This window comes from Phascolarctos cinereus, unplaced genomic scaffold, assembly GCF_003287225.1.
Source record: "Phascolarctos cinereus isolate Bilbo 61053 unplaced genomic scaffold, phaCin_HiC Scaffold_4;HRSCAF=312, whole genome shotgun sequence".
In the NCBI taxonomy this organism is placed as follows: domain Eukaryota; kingdom Metazoa; phylum Chordata; class Mammalia; order Diprotodontia; family Phascolarctidae; genus Phascolarctos; species Phascolarctos cinereus.
The window spans coordinates 662341457-662364467 of record NW_027555847.1 but is presented as its reverse complement, the minus strand read 5'-3'; the positions used below and the strand labels follow the sequence as shown (position 1 = coordinate 662364467).

Sequence of the window (23011 nt, the reverse complement as noted above, 5' to 3'; positions counted from 1 at the left end):
AAAGCCCATATACATCAAGAGGTGATACCTAAACCCAGATTAATTCAGGTCAGCCCTCTTATCTACTATACCAGGCTACCTCTCTGACTTTGTACACTTTCTTTACTTATCTGTGTAATTTGGGGCTGGAACAGATAACCTTAAAGGTCTCTATCTTCTATCTATAATACTATGAGATATCCCCTCCACAACAGAATGATCAAAGGCAGGGACAATTTCCTTCTTGTCTTTGTAGACCCCCTGCCAAATATAGTGCATAACACATAGTAAACAATTAATAAATATTTGTTGAATTCAAACAAATAATTATATGTTCATGTCTTAATTCCCTACTCTATGAGGAAAGGAATGTCTTATCTCAACTTTATACTTCCCCCTGTACGCAGTATAATAAATGTTTCATAGTTTTCAAAGTAGCACATGTGAAATGCTATGTGAAAATGGTGAAGGAGAATCAATAATCTAACATTCCTAACATGGGGCTAAAAGCCAAGAAAAAAGAATCCTTAAGCCACTTGTCATGAAAAAATCCAAACAGGAATTTAAAAATGGATCCAGACAAGTTCTGACTTCAAACAGCTCCAGCCTGGCATTTGGGCCATCAATTGAGACTTTCTACTTCTCTTCCAGAAACACAGTTGGTCATTAGGAGCAGCCCTCCAAAAGCAAGATAAAACACTCACTATAATAAATGCATACCTTCAAGATCCTCTGGGACTCACAATTAAGTCAGAATATTCCCCACTGTGCAGCTGGGAGTTCTGAAAAAATGCTCCATGATGCTCGTGGTATTTTAAAGGACACAGGCCTAGAGTTCCATGTCCTACTCTTTTGGTCTGCATTCTAGACAGCAAATACTGTTGTTGGTGTAATGCCTGGACTCTTTGAAAGGAAAACGTTATACGTATTCAAGACACAACTGGAAAAAGAGCTTGAGCTGCCCCAAACTCCCAGTCATATCAAAGACCCAACGATTTTCAAAGGGCAGTCAGAGATGGCCCTGGGGAGACATATAAGCTCTTTAAGGGTAAAGATTATTTCATTTTCGTCTTTGTATGCTCAGTTCCTAGTAGTGCTTTCCACACAGATTCTTAACAATTTTTAAAATTAAATGGACTGATTCCTGAGAATGAGATTAACAAAGGGCAACTCTGTACATTGCCCACAATGAGATAATGGATTGTTGCCAGTCAGTAAACATTTATTGAGTGCCTACTAACATGACAGGTACTGTGCTAAGTACTGGGGATGCAAAGGCAAAAGGAAGTCCCTGATCTCAAAGAGCTCAGTCTGATGGAAGAGACAACATACATGTAACTAAATGTAAGTACACTATAGTAACAACTACATATACATATAACATATACATATATGTATATATACATCTATATATGTGTGTACACACACCCATAAAACACACACACACACACACACGCAAGCTATATACAAGATAAACTGGAAATAATCAATAGAGGGAAGACACTAGCATTAAGGTGGATTGGGAAACACTTCCTATCAAAGGTGGGATTTTAGCTGGGACTTGAAGGAAGTCAGAGAAGCCAGGAGGCAGAGATGAGGAAGGAGAGAATTCCAGGCATGGGAGATAGACAGCCAATGAAAATGCCCCTAGCCTGGCGATGGAGTAGCTTACTCAAGGAAGAGCAAAAGAGACCAGTGTCACTGGATTTCAAAGTGAGTGTATGTGTGTGTTAAGGTATAAAGATTTGTTGTTTAGTTGTGTCCAACTCGCTGTGACCCCACTTGGGGTTTTCTTGGCAAGGATACTACAGTGGTTTGACATTTTCTTCTCCAGCTCATTGAGGAAAACAGGATTAAGTGACTTGCCCAGGTTCACACAGCTAGTAAGTGTCTGAGGCCAGATTTGAACTCAGGATGAAGAGTCTTCCTAACTCTAGGCCTGGCATTCTATTCACTGCACCACCTAGCTGCCTAAACAAAGATTTACTATGCAACTATTATGTGCACTGTACAAGACACTAGGAAGATAAGATGTTTTGGTAAGATATCATCGCTGTTCTCCTTCAGTCTTCTTTAGGGTATAGGCACCTAAGAAAAATAATTATAATAGCTAAAATAACTTCCATTTAATACGTTAAAGTCCAAAAAGACTGGGATCTCACTTAGAAGTATTAAATTCAATAAATACGTATTAAATGCTTACTATATTTTACATATATATATACATACACACACACACACACACACACACACACACATAAATAAAAAACACTGTGCTAGGCATTGATGAGAGCTGGACTTCAGGGGGCTCAATTGCTCAATATAGGTAGTCTCCAATTTTCTTCACTAAGTGACATTTATTTCTTCTCACAAAAACTTTCAACTACTTATCCAATGACTTCTGCCAATGACATCAAACACCTACGAAAGGAGAAACACAACAGTAAGCAGTCTCCTTCACAATCTGCTTTTCTGCATAATTTTTATATGACCACCAGTACCAGGTACTTCTCTCTAAAGGTTAAGTTAGGAGTTAAGAAACAGTCAGGTACTCAGAGCACACAGGTGTGATGATTTCAAATCAGACCAGGGCTCAAATGAAGACATAGCAAAGAGATGGAAATGTTTCCAAAGACCATGTGCTGTCCTCAGTCACTGGGTGGAACTGACCTGGAGAGTTTCAAATTAAGAATCTGGTAGCCAATTTCCAAAGCTTTAAACATAAGGTTTGGCAGCCATCAAGCCTGGCTGTTCAGTTTCCAAATGAAAATTACAAGACTCTCTTTTCAATCATGTTCAAAGTGACAACATGAGACAGTCTATCAACCAACAAATCTAGTCTAGTTAAATACTGTGGTTTCTAAGAAGATAAACAGGGACAAACATTTAGCTCTGACAAGTATTGTGAAAGTTGGACCACTCTTAAAGGAATAGGCAAAGTAGGTACATCTTTCTATCATAACTCACACTTTAAGCACTAAATTTTTATCTCATATCCCTCTGAAAGTAATCTCTCCACATTATCTGATATTCATGGATAGGACTAACAGAACCATCCCTGCCAGAGGAAGAAGATGCTGTTGCTAGTTGGAATTTCCAGCAAATCATGGAAAGAGAAATATAGGGTGGTAACAAGCTTGCAGACTTATTAGGCAAGACTGCGACAGACTGGTAGAAAGAACTTGTAGATTCCTGCCTCAGCATGCCATCTGAAATCATAAACCAACATATCTATACAGAAATATTAGTTCCAAAATAATACCCTGGCTGAAGAGGTAGAAGGTAGAAAACAAATATTTATTAAGCACCCATTATGTGCCAGGAACTGTGCTAAGCTACAAATACTGTCTCATTTGATCCTCAGAACAATTCCAGAAGGCAGGTGCTATTACCCTTATTTTACAGTTGAGGGAACTGTGGCAGACAAAGGTAAAGTAACTTGCCCAGAGTTACACAGTCAGTAAGTGCCTATGGCCAAATCTGAACATGGCGCGTCCTGACTCGAGATCCAGTTTTCCATCCACTGTGCCACCTGGCTGACAGACAGTAAAGAAATGATTGAGGAACAAAATGCCAAATCTAATAATTAACAAAATCCAAAGAACCTAGTCAACATGACTCAAATCAGTTCCTTCACATAAAATAAACTTAATTCAAAGACAGCTACATTTTATTTTATCTGGGCAAACATTGTTACCTACCCCCAAAAAACAAGAAACAATGCCATTCCCTGAGTACAGGTGCATCTCTCCTGTTCCCCATCTGCCAACATTAAACAATATGGCTTAAGAAAAAAAAATTTTAATAATGTCCAAAGTCTGAGTGAATGTTAATTTCAGAAACCATTTCATTGTTTTGTTACACATGGGAACTAACATTGCTCAATTATTTAATCCATAACAGTGACCAAGCCTGTTTCCTACCATGCAAAATGGACAGGAGTCTTTTCTAAACTCTTAAAAGTGACAATATGAACCTGGCCAGGTTCCCATAAAAGTCCTTAAAGCAGATGTTTTATGATGGAATGGATTAAGGTCCTTAAAGCAGGTGTTCTATGATGGAATGGATTCTTGCAAAAATAGCACACAGCTTCTGCTCAGGCCAACCTCCAGTTGGGTGAAATACCTGAGCTCTCTTCTCAAAAGTTCATCAATGTAAAAACTGTTTTGAGTCCACTCATCCTAACATAGTCACCATGGAAAGTTGCATGAATGACCAAGGTGGCAAGAAACTCTCTACTCTTCACCTAACACTAAGAGTCAATACTAATTCATCCAAGTCAAGTCCTTCACCAAGGCTTTCTTGTGGCATGGAGGTGATCCTGGGTTCCCCTCAGGTGATGCCACTGGAGCTCAAACTTCAGGAAACCCTATCTAAGCCAAAAAGCAATCAAACACAAGCCAAGTAATAAGCTGTGTGCTCTGTCATCCAAGGACAGATTTAAGGTCAAAGAAGCTTCACACCAGAAGATTGACCAATGACCACCAGAAGTATGTTTAGGGTACAGCAATTCAGGAAGACACACCTACCATGGGATGAAATAAGGGGTTGTGCTGTTGAAGGGAATACCCAAAAGATCAGACTTGGGACTGAGTTCTATGTATCAGAGGGAAAGAAAGCTAAACCTTTTCAAAGTCAGGAAACTCAAGGCAACTCCAAGCCCCTACTTAGCCTGAGAAGAAACAAAGTCAAAGGCAGAAAACTCTTTACCTTGTTCTTGAAGTGAACTTCAATGGGCATGATGAAACCCGCGTAGCCAGACTCCTCCACTTTGTAAGGGGGCTCTTTGCACACTAGGGAGGAAGAATTAGAAAATGTTAAATTCCCAACAGTAACTACCTAGGCAGTATCAGCTTTATTTACCAAGCAACCGTATTCACTTACTGTTCACTGACTCGATAATTAGCTGCCTTTTCAATGATAAGGGGTTTTGGGTGTCTAAGCTTTCATTCAGAAATATCGAATTCCACATCCCCCTTTATGTCACGCCCCCCAAACACTAGATATCTGTGAAGGGTAAAGTTATGACAGTCTAAAGGGGTAAAAAAAACCAAACAAAACAAAACACTAGAAAAGCAACTTAGTAGAATCACAGGAACAAAGAATGTCAAAGTTGTAAGGATAGTTAGAAATCATCTGGTGTAAGGGTTCTTAACCTGGGTTCTGTGAATTTTTTCTTATAATAACAGTATTTCAATATAATTAGTTTCCTTTCTAATCTTATGTATTTTATATACAATACATTTTAAAACATTATTCTGAGAAGGGGTCCTTTGACTTCCTCAGACTGCCAAAGGATCCATGACACAAAAAGGGTTCAGAACCCCCGATCTAGTCCAATACCTTCCTCTTAAAGATAAGGAAGGAGAGGCCCAGGGAGAAGAATGGACTTGTCCAAAGTCAGAGTGAGGGCAAAGTACAGAATGCAGTTCTCCTGCCTTTCTAATCCCACTTAAGCCAAAGGTCCATTTCACTACACCATGCAAGATTTATCTTTGCCATGAAGAATTCCTGGAACAAGCTCTCATTTCTTGACTTCCAACATGTGGTGGAGTTGTGAACTGATACAACCATTCTGGAGAGCAATCTGGAACTATGCCAAAGGGCTATAAAACTGCACATACCTTTTGATCCAGCAATACCACTACTAGGTCTGCATCCCAAAGACATTAAAAAAAAGAAAAAGGAGAAAGGGACCTATATATACAAAAATATTTATAGCAGCTCTTTTAATAGAGACAAAAAATTGGAAATGGAGGGGATGCCCATCAACTGATTTTTTTTTTAAAGAAATAAATTGTGGTATGTGATTGTAATGGAATATTACTGTGCTATAAGAAATGATGAACCAGCTGCTTTCAGAAAAACCTGGAAAGACTTATATGAACTGATGCAAAGTGAACTGAGCAGAACCAGAATACTGTATGTTGTAATAGCAATGATGTACTACGATCAACTGTGAATGACTTAGCTATTCTCAGCAATACAATGATCCAAGACAATTCCAAAGGGCATGATGAAAAATGCTACCCGCCTCCAGACAAAGTACTAATGCAGTCTGAATGCAGACTGAAGTTTCCTATTTTTACTTTCTGTAATTTTTTTCATTGCGTTTTTTTTTCCCCTTTGTGTCTGTGTCTTCTTTCACTAGCATAGTAATATATCTTGCATAACTGAACATGTATAACCTATATCAAATTGCTTACCATCTCAGGGAAGGAGGTGAGGGAGGGAGAGAGAAAATTTGGAACTCAAAATTCTTAAAAAAGGAATGTTAAAAATCGTCTTTACATGTAACTGGGGAAAAAATATATTTTTTCCTTAAAAAAAAAAAAGACTTCCAACATGAAGCCTTTCCAGATTCTTTTCCTTGTTACTAGTGTCCCCCTCCCAAAACTACCCTGTATTCATTTTCCATGTTATATTATGTGATAATAAACATACACATATGTATGCATATATATCTACAGATATAAAAACCAGATGCATGTTTTCTCCATTAGAATGTAAGCTCCTCAAGAGGAGGGATCGTTTCATTTTTATCTTCATATCCCTAGTGCTTAGCACAATACCTGCAACATAGTAAGTGCTTAAAAAAATGCTTGTTGGTTGACTGACTTCTCTGTTAAGCTAAAATTCATTCTAACCCCCAAATTTGTAAATGAGAGAAGTTTTGTCCATTGCTCTATATAAGGTAATTCCTAGAGAAGGCAGTTATATACTAAGATGAATGCTGGACTTAGAATCTGAGGATGGATCTATATGCAATTCCCCCAGATCCCGATACTAACTAGCTATGTCACCCTGATCAAGTCATGTCACTCCATAGTACCTCAGTTTCTGCATCCAAAAATGAGAATAAAAATACCTGTACCATGTACCTCGTAGGACTATCATGGGGAGCTGCAGTGAGAGAATATAAAATGCTTGATAAACTATTAAAATTCACTGAGCTATTTTCATACTTGCTATAGGAAAGGACAAAGCTAAAGGACTAGAGGGAGTTTCAATAAAAATGATGATTTCATATATTGCCAAATATTCCCAATTCCTCCTGCAAAGTCCCACTGGTCTTTCTAATTGATCATCTTGGACATCATGCAATCACACAAGGAACTGCCAGGCATACGGCTAAAGCAGATGGGAAACATGCATGACCAATAGAGTAGGTCAACTTGTAGATTTAGAGCTAGAAGAGACCATAGAGGTTATCTAGGTTCAACCCCCTCATTTTTACAGACAAAGAACTGAGGCCTAGAGAGGTTAAGTGACTTGCTCAGGTCATACAGATAAGAAGTAGCTGAGGCAGGATTTGAACCCAGGTTTACCTGACTCTGATTCCATATACTACACTATACTGTTTCTGAGACAAAATACTGCATAAGCCTGGTAGAACACATTCCATCTCCTTCCTTACTTGAGGAAAGCAATACGCTGCTAAAAAGGTTAACTCTCAAGGCCACAGCTATGCATAACTGTGTTTCTGACTTCTCCAAAAACTAAGAGAACTAAGACCAAGGTGGTCAATTTCCCTAAGACCTTGGAAGCTTTGCTAAACCAATCAGTGAAGTAAGTTTTTGGCAGGAGCAGTGAAGGGCCTCACTGAGCCATCTACATTCTAGTGCTCAGTTATCCTATATGTAAGTAGCAACATAAAACCTAAGTAAGGTCAAACGCAGCAGAAATAAACCACTTCTAATCAATGTACTCACACCTGCTATGGAAGCTACTGACAAATCTGCTTCAAGTCCATAACTTATTATATATAAAAACTAAACTGAGACACCAGTTCTCATACAAGCTTTCTTGGGAGAGACTGAACCTTACTCTAAATTAATCATTGAATTATTCAACTGTTTTCCTTTACTACTTACAATAACAGTTGAAATCTGTAGAGTATGTTAAATTTTATAAACCATTTCCCTTACTACAACCCTTTAAGGGAGACAAGATACCACTGCCCCCACCTGCAGAAAAGGGGCCTGAAACTGGGTATCTAAGTGATGTTATGAAACAAAGCAAGCAAAACCTGAAGTTAGTTTTTCCTGACTCTAATGCCAGACACCAATGTTTTTTCTATCAGGCCACTCTGACTTTTTCTAAGAGGGGAGGAGGGTAAGATACAGAGCAAAAATGGATCCTTACCGTCTTAAACTAGCAGCCACCATAAAATCAAAAAGCAGACAATGAAGAGCTAGATGCTATAAAATCTGAGGAAGTCTTAAATGGCTTATACCTAGTTAATGGCACCTCAAAAGGATACAGGAATGCCTATTAAAATCACAAAGCAGGCAATGGCTTCACTTCTAGATATAATCATGAAAGGCTTCCAGTACCAGCCTCAGCTCAGCCCCATTTACTTGATGAAATCCCAGCAGCTTACTAAACATCACCAACACCACACCTCTTCAGAAGGGTAGAGACCTTGTCTTCTGATTCACTAGCATTCCCCTATGTTATCCACCAAAATGTTCTATACATTGCAGGATCACCAAACTAGGACAAATTAAATCCCTTCTCAACATCTTCGTAAAAGGTTAACCATCCAACGAAGAGTTAAAGTGAGGAATTAAAAGGAAAAAAAAAAACAAGAAAAGGCAAAAACTGGAATCTAAGGCAATGCCGATCGACTGGGGAATCACTGAGTAAACTGTGATATATGAAGGCAGTGGATTATTGCACCATAAGAGTTTATGAAAGAGATAAATTCAAAGAGTAGTGAGTATAATGGACTGGTACAGAGTGAAAAGAACAGAACTAAGAGGAATAACTTACAAGGACATAGCATTATAAAGAAAAACAATTCTGAAAGAGTTAAAAATTCTGATCAAAGAAATTACCAAATATGTCTCCAGAGGACAGATGATGTTATTTCAACTCCTGATAGAGAGGTGATGGACTCAAGATGTAGAAAGAGAAATACAATTTTGACCCGTGGCCACTGTGTGGATTTGCTTTGTCTGACAATGCCTACTGATTACAGTTATTTGTTTTTTAAAATATCTTGGTTTTTAATTGGAGAGGCGGTTTAGCAATAGTGATGCCTCCTCCCCCAAAAAATTCACTGAAAATTTTCTTAAATGGAGAAAGAGAATGGAAGGAAGCATAGGCAAAAAGAGCAGTTTTGAAAGTAAAGTGTTTAAGTTACTATATGTTTTTAAGGAAATAGGACTATCTTGCTTGCCTGTATTTCTTGCATGTAATTTCCTCATCAGTAAGATGTGTATAATAATAGCACCTACCTCCCAGGGTGGTTGTGAGGGTCAAATGAGATACTGTAAGGCACTTAGCACAGTGCCAGGCACACAGTAAGTACTATATAAACGTTAGCTATTACTATTATAGTATGTGTAATAATATTGCATAATGTTATAATTATATATTTATACATGTATGTATATATAATTTTAAAAAATTATCCCCAGGAATTAGCAGAGTACCTAGCACAGAGGAAGCACTTAATATATGCTTAATCTTTCCAAAAACAAAAAAGAGCTCAAGTGAAGGAGAACCCACCAACTCCTGAGGCAGACCATTCCACCTATGGATATGTCTCATGTTAGAATTTTTTTCTTACATTTAGCTTAAACTGTTCTCTCCAACTTCCACCTGTTGCTCACAGCTCTGCCCACTGGGGTTGAGCACAATTCATTCGTTTATTCATTTCAACAAGCATTTGTTAGGCACTTACTATGTGCAGCTTACTGCGCTAGATGCTAGGGATAAAACAAAATAGTCTCTGCCCTGAAGGAGCTTATAGTAAAGATCATGTGCCCAGGTAACTCAATAAAAAACATATTCAAAGCAATTCCAGGGAGGAAAAAGCACAAGCAACTGGGGGGTGGGGGGTTTGAGGTGGAGAAAAGGCCAGAGATGTGAGTTCAAGAAAGGTCTCGGGTAGGAAATGGCCTTCGAGCTGAACATTGACAGGAACTAGGGATTCCAAAACGGAGAGTGAAGAGAGAGAAAGCCCATATTCTAGATAGAAGAAAAATCCCTGAAAAGGCATGGAGGTACAAAATAGAATGCCATCTAGGGGGAACAGCAAGTAGACCAGTTTGGCTCCTACAAAGAATGCATGAGTAATATGAATCAATTTGGAAAAATAGGTTGGAGTCAGATTGTGATGGTCTTTAAATGGCTTTTATCATAGAGGCAAGAAGGAGGCACTGGAGCTTCTTAAGCAAGGAAGTTACATTGTAAGACCCCATGCTTTAGGAATATCATTTCAGAAATGTGTAACAGATGAATTAGAGAGGGGAAAGACTGAAAAGAGGGAGATCATTAAGAGGCTATTGAAATAAACTAGGCAAAAAGTGGTAAGGGCCCAAATTAGGTTAATGACCAGTGAGTAGAAAAGAGGACAAAAATTAGATGTGTAGAGGGAGAATCAGCAAGACTTGATAATTAATTGCATAAAGTAGGTGAAAGAGTAAGCAGTTCATAAAGACTTACTATACTATGAATTCTGGTGACTACTCAGATGGTGGTATCTAGCAAAGTAAGAAAGTATGGTGGATTTGGGGGGACAGATGAACTGTTTGGCACATGTTGAATGTGAGGTGTCTATGATACTTTGGGTGGGAAATATCTTGTGTATACTCTGATGAACATTCTTGTATAGTAACAAATAACAAAGGAGAAATTGAGAAAATTTCTTCATGGGAAGAATTGTGTGAATGAAAAAGGTAGAAACAAAGGGTCCATATACATGACAACTAAACAATATAAATGAACAGATCACTTGAAGAAGATGAAATTCTGAATGGATGTCTTCATATCCATTAGGACCCAGTTTCTAATTCGGACTCAGCCACTTACTACCTATGTGTCCCAATTCCAAATCCAGCATTCTTTCTACTTCACTATTAACATGTATATACTGATGTCCCTAAAGAAAAGGGAAGGAGTTAAGAATATGGAAGAAGACTGAGCTAGGTCCTGAATTCCTTAAGAAACAAGGGAAAATGACCTGGGGCTTGGTAGATGTCTGCCAACAGGATCTTGATAGGGTGGTACCCACACTGAATGTACTTCAAAAGTTAGAAAGGTTGCTCAGTAATCAAGGCAAATGGAAGGTCTCAAAGATGCACTGAAAAGCAAGGAGTATGCCCGCTCCTCTTCCTGCCTCAGTAGGCTGTTGGGTAGGAAAGATGGCATATCCACTTCTAGAAAAAGTCAGCATCCTGAAAATGCCAGAAAAAGACTAAGATAAAGAAAATGTTGTTAATTATAAAACAGGGGCTCCAAAGAATACAATGGAAGGGGAGAACAGAACTGGAGAAGGATTTGGGGAGGGTAGCACTCAGGCAGATAGGGACGGGAGATGAGGGAAATAGTAGCAAGGGGCAGTAGCAGTAGTACCAAGTCCCTCCTAGGCAGCCAGGGAGTCTGTTGCCACCAGGATTAGAAGAGGAAGAAGTAGAAATCTGCTAATCTTAGAATAGGGCCCTTTTGAATAAGTCTATTCTTGGGCAGCTAGGTGGCGCAGTGTATAGAGCACCGGCCCTGAAGTCAGGAGGACCTGAGTTCAAATCCAGCCTCAGACAAATAACACTAGCTGTGTGACCCCGGGCAAGTCACTTAACCCGGATTGCCTCATCAAGAAAGAAAGAAAGAAAGAAAGTAAGAATATATTATGTGCCCGGCACTCTAGTAATCACTGAGGATATAAAAAGAAGCAAAAGATAGTTAACTGCCTGCAAAGAACTCACAATTTAACAGGCGAGGGGACGTGCAAACAACTATGTACAATGTTATTTCCTTTTTAACCCATAAGTAGGATAAAAAAGGAAATAATTAAAAGAGGGAAGAAACTAGAATTAAGAATGATTGAGAAAGGCTTCCTGAAGAAGCTGAGATTTTAGTTGGGACTTAAAGAAGACAGAGAATCTAGTAAGCCAAGATGAGGAGGGAGAGCATTCCAGACATGGAAGACAGTCTGAGAAAAAGGAAGGAGCAGACAGATGGAATGTTTTGTTCATGGAATAGCAAAGAGGCCAGTGTCAATGGATTGAAGAGTATGTGATGGGGAGTAAGTTAGAAGAAAACTGGAAAGGTGGAGTGAAATCAAAGGATTTTGTACTGGATCCTGGAGGCAACAAGGAGTCAATGGAGTCTGAGTAAGAGGTGATGTCGTTGGACCTGCTATTAGCACTTTGGAAAATAGCTTTGGTAGCTGAATGGAGGATGAACTGGAGTTGGGAGAAAACTGAGGCAGACAGATTCACCAGCAGGCTACTGAAAAAGTCCAGGTGTGAGGTGATGAGGACCTGCACTAGAATGGTGGCAGATAAATGGTCAGAGAAGCAAAGGGGGCATATTCAAGAGATGATGCAAAGGTGAAACTGATAGGCTCTGGCAATAGATTGGATATGGGGGGGTAAGCGATAGTGAGGAATCAAGGATGACAACTAGGTTACAAGCCTGAGGGACTGGGAGGATGGTGGCGCTCTTTAAAATAATAGAGAATTGGGGGTGGGGTGGGGGGAAACAGCTTAAGAAGAAAGATGATAAGTGCAATTTTAGATATGTTGATTTTAAGCTGTCTACTGGCCATCCAGTTTGAGATGTCTGAAAGGCAACTGGAGATGCAAGACTGGCAGTCAGAAGAGAGATTAAAGAAGGATAGGTATATTTAAGAATCTTCAGGACAGAGATGGTAATTAAATCCATGGGACCTGATGAGTTTGTCAAGTGAAGTAGTACAGAGGAAGAAAAGCTCTCCCCCTCCCACCCCCTCCCCCGAAACATGAGAGACACCTATATTTACGGAGCGTGATTTGGATGAGGATCCAGCAAAAGAGACTGAGGAGTGGGTCTGACAGGTAGGAGGGGAATCAGGAGAGAGTAGTGTCCTGAAAAACTAGAGAAAGTTGTAATATGTAGTTAAGGTGTGTGGTCTTGTCCAAGGTGGCTCCCTCCTTTCTTAAGAAGACTGCATTAACTTTTTTTGGCTGCTATGTCACACAGATAACTTATATTGAGCTAGTAGCTGACTATTCATCTCAGATTTTCACATGAACTGTTGTCTCGTCAGTTTCTTCAAACCTGTACATAGGAACAAACACTTTAGTGGTAGAATGAAGATCAGAAATCACCTACTCCAACTCCCTCATTTTACAGATGAGAGAAGTGAGAAAAAAAAGACATTAAACAATTTGCCCAAAGACAGAAAAGTATTAACGGTATAGCTAGAATACCTGTATAGTTGATTTTTTGAATCCAAAGAGAGAACTTTAGATTTATTTCTATTAGATTTCATCTTATTAACTGACCAATAAACATGCACATAGAACATGATTATAATCCATTTGTTACTACTGCATTTATTACACAAAGAGACTTTACAACAGTCTGGATTTGATGAACAGGGCCCTCTAAGATGACCCATTAAAAATTCCATATTACCTCTGCTACACCATTCTCAAGACTGCCCTCAAAAATGCCACAACAGAAGGGCAGAAGCCCTAGAAAAGGAAGTAAAGTCACCCTTAATTATCTGGAAACCGATTTTCCATATTCTAAACCAACCCAGCCTTTCTTTTCCCCTCACTGACTATCTGTTAGCCTACCTCATTTCTCCTCAAATAATAAGGAACAGTCACTAGGTTCAATCTATGGTAGGGAATGAGTGCAGAATTCAACCCTAGCAAGTTTCCTATACTGGCAGTTCTTATAACCAATTGTAGGAAAGGAAAGGAAAAACTAGTAAAGGGAGTTTTTCCAAGTATCCTGTCCCACTTCTTACTGACTCTAGGAGAAGAAAATGAGGGAGGAGAGAAGAAAGTGTAGTATATAGGGAAAGTTACTGGACTTGGGCTCAAATTCCAACTTAATTACTATCTGCATAACCTTAGGCAAGTCCCTTTCCTTACCTCCAAGAGCTTCAGTTTCCTCATCTGTAAATAAGAGGACTAGACTAGATGAGGTCTCAAAATTCCTTCTACCTCTAATCCCTATGATCCTATAATCCTAATAAGGAGGGAGGTGAGTGAAAATGAAGGTCTCTGCTGTATATGTTAGTTTATAACAGCTGATAACCTGGAATACAGCTGACTCAATGAATGGCACACGCTTCTATTGGGTTAGGTGTCCGAAGTGGGAGAAAAAAAAAGTGAAAATTAGGAGTGGTGGGAAAAGATGAGCAGGGAAAATCAAATGAGTTAGCAAGTAATTCATTTAAGTCAAACATTTATTAGTTACCCACTACTTACAATGTACTATTTTAGGGCAGCCTCTGCCCTTATGGTAAAATTTAATATAAGAGAAACCGTAATAGAAAAAAGGGGAAAAAGTTATCTGGCCACCACCAATCTATTTTGAGCTGCACCTTGTGCTTTTCTCATCCCTAACCGCTACCCATTGCTACCTCCTATTCTTGCTCAATTATTCAGGGATTATCCACATTGCTTTCATCTCTTTGTTGGCATTACCACCTATTCCATTTACTTCCTTACTGACATATCTGTTTACTTTTAAAATTCAATCAGCAGCTTAAGCTCAAAAGGAAGGAGGTTAGAGGTTCTCCCCTCACAGTCAGGCTTAGCTATCAAGAAAGAACATTTAAATTAAGTAATAATTACCATCACTGTCCCTGTATATCCAGTGAAAATGAGTCACACAGCAAGCTTAATAAAAACACCAACTCCACTTGCTTCAGTTTTACATCATTCTGAGAGGTGATGCTTTCCATTTTCTAACAGTGAAGCTGAACACAAGAAAGCTAGTACAGGGCTAAAATAAGCTTTCATTTTATGGGCTTGTTTTCATTATTTTGTTTAAAATTTTGTCCAGTCTCAAAATAACCCCTCTGGAATTATAAAATTATGTAACTAAATAGAAATGATTTTGGACTATCCTGCTACTCTTCACTTTCATTAAAAAACTAAGGAACAAGTTCATTCATCACTCACTATGTCCCTTTCCTTTTTCCTAGAATTAATTCAAACATTAGAGAATGTATGTTCTAATGGTCCAAATGAGAAAAAGAGAAAAAAGCATTTTATTCTTCAGTGAAAGGTCATATCCTGTCTAATCTCCTTCTAAATAAGAGTGTCCAGAGATAAGGCCTCTAAAGTGAATGTATAATATGTGTTCTACTGTTCCCTTGGAAAAAGTTGGAACAAAATTTAAAATATCTGAAGACTAAAGAGTTTGATGTTACATCCATTCCAGGCAAGATTATGAGAACCTGGACAGCACTCACCCCGTTTGGGTTTTGGAAAGCTATCATGTAGCCGAAACACCACTCTTTCCACGAAGTGTTGGATGTCACACTGCTCTGGACCTCGAACAAACACCATCCAGTCATGAGTGAATCCCTCAGTGGTGGGCTTCTTCCTCAGCTGGGCTCGGTGTCCCAGCTCTAGCTTCACCTGTACAGTGCACTAAAAAGGGGGGAAAAAAGTTTGACTGGGGCCAACACAAAACAACCAACAGAAGAATGTGGTAGGGAAGGGTTAACAAGCTGGGACTCTAAAATGTCACACATGGTCTTCCATTACAGAGAGGTTAGCAAAGAAACTATACAAAAAGCCTCCTACATAATTCTAATATACCTTCAAACCATCTACTTTCTTGGATTAACTTATGCCTTTACACTTTCCTTCACCCCAAATAGAGAACAAAGAGTTACTTTTCAGGCATGCATATTATCAACAAAAACATCAGCTGTAAGTTTTCAAAGCAAAATTTTGATTACCCATGAGGATGTAAAGGCAAAAATGAACCAACTCATTTTCACATTATAGCTGCAATCAGCAGCATAGCTCTCACTTAACCATAGAGACCTGATTTAACACTTAAATATGAAGAAACCAAGTGTTTTTACAGTTATACTTAAAATTCCTATTTCAAAGGGTCATCGCCACATCAGCCAATCAGCACCATTTATTAAAAGCCCACTGTATGCAAATCACTCCATTAAAAAACAAAAACAGAAACAAATCTCCCCACAGCTCCTAAAAAGCTAACACCACAATTGGACAGCAAGCTGTAAGTACACCCAAGGAAGAAAAGCACAAAGCAACACAAAAACAAGTACAATGGGTAATTTAAGTGCAGGGAAGACAGACAGGATAATCAGTCAGTCAGCTTAATTCATTCACTGAATTGAAGTTTACTAAGCACCTACTATTCCACAATGCCCTGGGTGCTAAATGGTGTGGGAAACACAAAGATAAGTAAATCCAAATCCTTGCCCTCATGAAGCTTAGTAACAGAACTAAAATAGGGACACACACAAAAATATAAAGCAGGATGTGGTTAAGTACATGAGTGTGATAAGTCACCAGGAAACTCTTCCTAGAGAGAGGAGACTGGGACAGTGTTGTGAAAGATAGGCAGTCTTCCTTATGACAGAGGAAAGGCACACTATGTAAACCATGACCAGCTGCAGTCACTATACTAGATTTTTTTTTTCTTGCTTGGTTGTTTTTCTTCACCACAGGGAAGGGTGTTTCTTTTGGCCTTTCCTCCAGAAAATGTTGGTGTGCAGAAGGCAGGCATCCATCCATCCATCAATCCATCCATCCATTATCTATCTATCTATCTATCTATCTATCTATCTATCTATCTATCTATCTTTTAAGATGGGAAGGAAGCTGACTGGCAGAAAGTAGAGGGGCAGTCCATGTGTGGAAAAGCACTTGTGAGGTTTGGAGCTGGGGAGAATGGGAATAGAACTACAGGTCCCTTGGCAAAAGAAGAGTCCTATAGAGAAACAAAAAAACAAGGGGAATGAGCTACAGAGATTACATTTGGTAAAGGGGCTCAAATTTTATGCTTTTAGGTTTGATCTTGTAGAAATGGGAGCTGACTGGAAGTTCCTGAATGGCAGGATGGAAACAATATGTGACTGGGATTATTCTTGTACTTCTATGTAGAATGCTTTCAAGGAAGAGCTGTCAGTTCAGAACTAGTAGAAAAAGTCAAATAGAACTCTGTCATATTTGGAAAGCTGAAAGAATTGGGAAGATGGTGGTGCTAAGGAGAGGATGAGGCCAGTTTACAACATGTTAAGTTCCAGGTGTTGGAAGACATCCAAGCGTAATGTCTAACACTCAATATGGAATGAAGAAAGGATATGGACGGACAGGTAAGTCTGAGAATCATCCATCACTATAAATCTATGGTGAACAAAAATATTATCCAGTGATTATAACAGCAAATAAGTCTTTGTACCTGGGTATGAGACATAAGGCTTACAAAGCTATGAGCCACTGGCTTCCTCTATGATCTGTTTTTCTCAACTAGGTTGCTAGAAAGGTTAGAGGTAAAAATATGTATTTGCAAAATGGTTTGAATTCTTTGTAGACTGATATTCTAGATATTAGGATTCTCAGAAAATTTCCTTGAAGGCAGGGACTATATTTTACTAATCCTTGTATTGCCCACAGAGTTCTGCTTCAGAGCCTTGAACATACTAGGCACTTAATAAATGTTTCTAGAATTCATTCATTCAACACATAATATTCAAACGTCATACCACTGTTAGTATCCTTTGTTTACCCATTCACAACGCTTAACAAATTACCCATTGGCTTTCTGGTATTTGTGATTAAATTTGGGGTCCTCTACAGGACATACATGTTGCGATACAGTTACTGGAAAAGAATGGGAGAAAGCAATTTAATCAGGAGGGAAAACATAAAAGCCAAAATGAGCCTCCCCAGCCAAAGTCAACAGGCAGCTTAGAGGCAGTGGCAGGCTATTATTTCAATTCAAGTGCCAGAATGAAGGCATGGCATAAATGCCAGTCTCCTTTGCAACAGCAACCTAGTCCAACCCAGTCAATGTTGTTCAAAGGCTGGACATCAGATTCTGGCCAGAAATAATTTGGCTTTTAATTGCTTCTTGACCTGCCCATGTTAGGAAAAAACACTGCTTCAGCCTGGAATGTGTGTCACTTATTCACCAAAGGGAAGGTGAGAAGAACCACACTGGTAACCATACCATAAAATAAAAGAACATGAGCCCAAAGACACTTCATCTCTTTCCTGCCATACAGAAGGAGGAATTAAGCATTTAGTTGTTCAAAGCACAACATGATAGGTTAAGTTGAGAAAATTGTCACTTATCAACCTGGTTAACTACAATTCATTTTCTAATTATAATATGTTGTTGGCATGTGGCCAGATCATATATTGGGGGCAGGAAATGATTTAATCCATTCCATAATCCAGGAGGTAGAATATTCAGTTTATATCCCACCCATTCCTTATTCCACCTCCTGATTTTTTGATCATTTCTTTGAATGTTAGAACAAAGAGGCAACATTACATAGTATACTGAGTGCTGGACCTGGAGCCAAGAGACCTGGGTTCTAATCCCACTTTGTACACTGTGATCACACAAACATTCAATCTCTCTAAGCTTCCTTATCTATAAAAATGGGATAATACTTGAACTACCTATATCACATGATTGTTGTGAGGAAAGTAGTTTTGAAATCTCACATATTTTTGTGATTTGGGTTACTGTTCAATCCATTTAGTTGTTTCCTTACAGTTCTCATAAAGGGTAGATACCAAAGCAGTGAAACAAATGGTTAAGTAAAGCCTGGAAGGTCTGAGAATTTCATTTATTCCTTAATATGGGAGTGGTTTAGGGAAGGATGGTGAAATTCTTTCCAGGTATCAACACCATCTGACAGAAATTACCACGCAAGGCCCTCACAATCATTAGCTGAAAATGACTTCCTATTTACTGCCTTCCCTCAGATTTTGTGAGTATCCCCTTTCCCTCAAAAGAAAAGAAAATAAATCAAACAGATTTTTGGGCGATTTCCAAACACTCCTGCTTATCCCATGCCAATGCCAACAGACACCTCAAGAATGGGACTCTGAAAGCAACAGGGAACAGGAAAATTAGCAGATCTTTTTTGCTTCAACATTGCAAATGCTGTATCCCCTAATCCTGAGCCCCACAGGGAGGTCTTTATCCACTAGTTTATATATAACACTTCCCATGAATTTCTAGTGGGAATTCTTTCCAACAGATGCACTTTCCTCTGGGATTCACACATTACCAAGTCATATAATTATCTCTTAACTTTAGTTATTGCATCTAATTCCCTAGAATAAAACAATCCCATTCCCTAGTAGGAGAAAAAGATAGCATTACTCCCCTTTTGATTCTGCTTAATCCTACTGGATCTATAAATTGGGGGCAATGTACCCTTGACAAGTTACCCATATGTGGACAATAAAGATGGGAAAAGTAATGCTTCAGCGACCCTTTAATGTCAGTACAAACCCAACTTCTCAGAATTGCCCTTTGGACCTCTGGATACAGTTAGGGGACCATACAGAAGAGCCACTTGATCAAGCAGACAAAGACCATAGCTAGACAAACATCATCTACTCTTCTCAGCCAAATATGTAATACTAAGGAATGTTGACTCAGGGGCAGGGACAATGCAAAGGGTCAGGAACCTTTTGCTGACTGCCTTATAAGGCACAGATGCCCAAATCATGAGTCTGGGGATCACTAGTAGAAAGCACCCCCACTAAACTCTGGCTGTCTCACAACATTTTCTACTCTAGGTCAACTGTGGACAGTTGAAGGGATTAACAGTCCCAAGAGCTGTAATACATTACTGCACAATCACACAATCTCAAAGTTGGGATGCTACACACTACCTAGTCCAGCCCATACCTGAATACAAGACTCTTCTTCACATCAACCAGCCTTTGCTGAAAGACCTCAAATTCTTAGAGAGAACCCCCACTTGCCAAAGGCAGGCCATTCCACTTTTGGACACCTCTAACTGTTAGGAAGGTCCTCCTTGCAACCAATCTGGTGTCTCACACCTCAGGACATCGAGGTGAGAGATATTAAAAAAAAAACCATTCTGGAGAATACAAATGTGGCTTTTTCCAGGATATTAGCTGAACATATAAAATTGTGTATAGGTCTTTCAAGGTGGGTAAGAATTTCTGTAGTAATAGAGACAGCATAATCCCAAAGGCTGCAAAACAACATCCAGATTGTGCCAGTTGATCAGGTAGGTACATACAGGGCTGCAGTTCAGGGAATTTTGTTATTGGTAGGAAAACCCCCCCCAACAACTCTTAATACAGGTCAGAGGTAGCAAGCTGTTAACTTCTGCGGGAGTTTGCAAGCTCACAAAGCTTTCTGTTGAAAACATCAATGAACTGCTATAAATTCTTCTTTTCCCAAAATAAACTCCACACTACCTCTCACAGGGAACCTTTGAGTCCTTCAACCTGGCACATTTCACCAGTCAAGAACAGAATATATACCCCCTCTTGAGCTAAAAAGGCAATGGTCAGTCAGCAACAAAACCACACATTTGGTCTTGATCCCTCTCAGCTACAGTGACTAAAAAATGTTTGTATAAGTTAATTAACCGGAGACACCTAGGCCCTGAAACAACACTACTGCTTTCAAAAAAAAAAAAAAGTACCACCAATCAGCTCCTCAGCACTGTGACCTTGTCTTACTTAACAGCAAGGATATTCCAACCTGACCCCCGCCTTCAAATTCCCCCAACCCCCAAAGACAACCTAAGGGAAACGGGTTTGGGAAGGATGACTGAGTTCTGAGGAACAAGGGAGAAAAATGACCCCAGTTTTCTGAGACAAAGAGGATGAGGGGGGCATTAAGAAATGGTCTCCAATTTGGGAAGTAAGCTGGCCTTGGGTTTTTGAAAAGGGTGAGCTGGGTTTTAGAAGAGAAAAGGGTGAAGGTGGGGAAAAGATGAGACTGGGAAGCTTCTGAAAATTGGTCCCTGAGGGGTTTTGAAAGTGACAGAGAAGAGATCATAGGATGATATATCAAGGAAGGGACCTCTGAGGCCATCTAATGCCATCCCTTAATTTTTCAAATGACCCCTGAGTTTTTAATTATCCAGGAGAGAGGTGACCCCATGGGTTTTGAAGGAGGGTAGGGAGAGGAGGGTAAGAAGCAGGAAAATAAGGGAGAAGGGGCTTGAAGGTGGAAGGCGAGGGCAACGACTCAGGTGTTTTTGAAAAAAACGAGCCAGGCGATTTTTTCTAATTGTTGGGTATAAGTGGAGGCAGAGGTCCCAGTTTTAACGGAGGAAGGGTGGATGTGTGTGTAAAAGAGAGATAAACGAGGACCCTTGGGTTTGGGTGGGGGTGGTATTTGGTTGGGTAATCGTAAAGGTTTGGGATTTGGGGGGGGGATAGGAGATGGCCCCGATTTGGAAGGGAGGCGCCAGGGCAGGATGCCTAGTGCGAGCGAAGCACACCCTCCCCAGAAGGGCGGGAGGTGGAGGGAAGACTGGGGCAGAGAAGGACCGGGCCAGGCACCGGGAAGGGGGGGAGGGGACAAGCTCCGGGGAGGAGGGGGCTCCGTGGCCCAGGGACTGAGGTAGTCTAGGGTGGAGGGCCCGGGGCCCGGAGCTCCGAGGGAGGGGCGGGTGCCGGCAGGGAGTCGGGGGCCGGGCCAGGGCGGGGGGGCGTGCGGAGTAGGGTACCCCGGGCCCGGCGGCGCCTCCTCACCTGATTGTCCATGGCTGGCGCCCCGCCCCCGCCCCCCGGGCCCCGCGTCGGCCGTCTCCTGTTCCTCCTCGCAGCCGCCGCAGCCTCAGCTCATGGCCGGCCCGCTGCCCTCATTGTCTGTCAGGCGCCGCTGCCGACGCCGCTCCCCGGCCGCCCGCCCGCCGCCCGCCCCGCGGAACCGGAAACCGACACGACCCGGGTCGCGAACCGACCACGGTCCCCGCCGCCTCCTCGGGCCCCGGCCGACCGAACTGACGGCAGTCGCGGCCACTGAGCAGCCGGGGCTGGCGTTTGGGGGGCGGGTCTTCCGGCCATCCTGGGGGAACCCGACTGCGGTCGGAGGGACGAGGCCGGCAGCCAATAGGAGACAGGTTTCAGGAGGGGCGGGGCGAGGGGCCGAGAGAGGCAGGGGACTGAGAGGGGAGGGAAAGGCCCTGGGGATTTAGGAGGTGTGCGGCGCACGTGGAGGAGAGAGGCAGGGAGGCAGGGAGAGAGGGAGAGGACGGGAGGAGAGGCGGGTGCAGCCCGCAGCCGGCAGGGGGCGCCGCTTCTCCCGGGTCTCTAGACTCTCTACGGGCCGTCTGCTCCTCCCTAGAGAATGCAAGAGCCACGAGGTTTGGTCCTGTGTGGGCCTATTGAGGGGAAGGGGCGGGGAGGTGCAGAGGAAAACCTCCTTTTTCCTATTAACCTTTACCTTCTGAAGGCCACTCTGCAAAGCCGGAATAAATGCCAGGGTGCAGACCCTTCTGCACAATAGATGAAAAACCCAGAACCCTGGAATTCAGATCCCCTCTTTCACACCCCCTCGCTTTACAGATGCGGGGAAAGTGGAGCCTAGAGAAGGGAAGGCTCCTTTACACACCCGCCTTCCCTTTTTTCAGAGAAGATCCCTGAGCCTCTGAGCAGGAAAGGAGCTCATCCTAATGCTCTCCTCAATCCGCAGCCCCGGGCCCTTCCAGCATGCCACACTCAGAGTCCCAGGGGGCCACCCACCATCCGAGCAGATTCCAATACGACCCTGACAACTGACCACGATCCCCCTGCCTACCTACTGCTTACTTTCACCCCATTTCAGCCACACGCCTAGACGAACTCACGTTAGACTCATCCCCACACCCAAATTTGAAGACCTCAGTCTCATTACAATGGGGATAAGTATACGCAAAATTGTCTACATGGACAATTTTGTGCACTTTTATCTATCACCTGTCTACTGCAGAAAATGAAGAAGCCCGGGGCCGGGGTGGGGGGGGGGAAGGGAGTAGTTAGATATTTCAATGGATGAAGATCTTTGTTCAAACCCAGCAGCAGACTTACTAGTTGTGTGAAGCTAGGCAAGAGCAAATCACTTAACTGCTGTCTGCCTCAGTTTTGCCTTCTGTGAAATGAGGATAATAATAGCACCTATCTCCCAGGGTTAGTTACTTATATAGTATAAGTGCTAGCAAGGATGATGATGATGATGATGATGACGATGATAATGAAAAAGAAACAGGTCTAAAAAGAATCCATACATCCTTTAAATTAAATCTATTTTTAAT

General features: G+C 41.1%; 1 protein-coding gene across 3 annotated transcripts in view; it reads right to left on the bottom strand.

The window, feature by feature from the left end:
• Positions 1-21652, bottom strand: part of MLLT1 (MLLT1 super elongation complex subunit) — a 93673-nt gene extending 72021 nt beyond the window's left edge. The window contains exons 1-3 of one of the 3 annotated variants that reach the window (XM_078153968.1): positions 21471-21652; positions 15188-15368; positions 4690-4772 (exon numbers count right to left, since the gene is read on the bottom strand). In XM_078153968.1, the coding sequence (XP_078010094.1) occupies positions 4690-4772; positions 15188-15368; positions 21471-21482 (276 nt within the window). In that variant the 5' untranslated portion in view covers positions 21483-21652. The remainder of the gene's footprint in view (positions 1-4689; positions 4773-15187; positions 15369-21470) is intronic. The other 2 variants (XM_078153969.1, XM_020971322.2) reach the window with 2 other exon arrangements.
• Positions 21653-23011: the final 1359 nt, after the last annotated feature.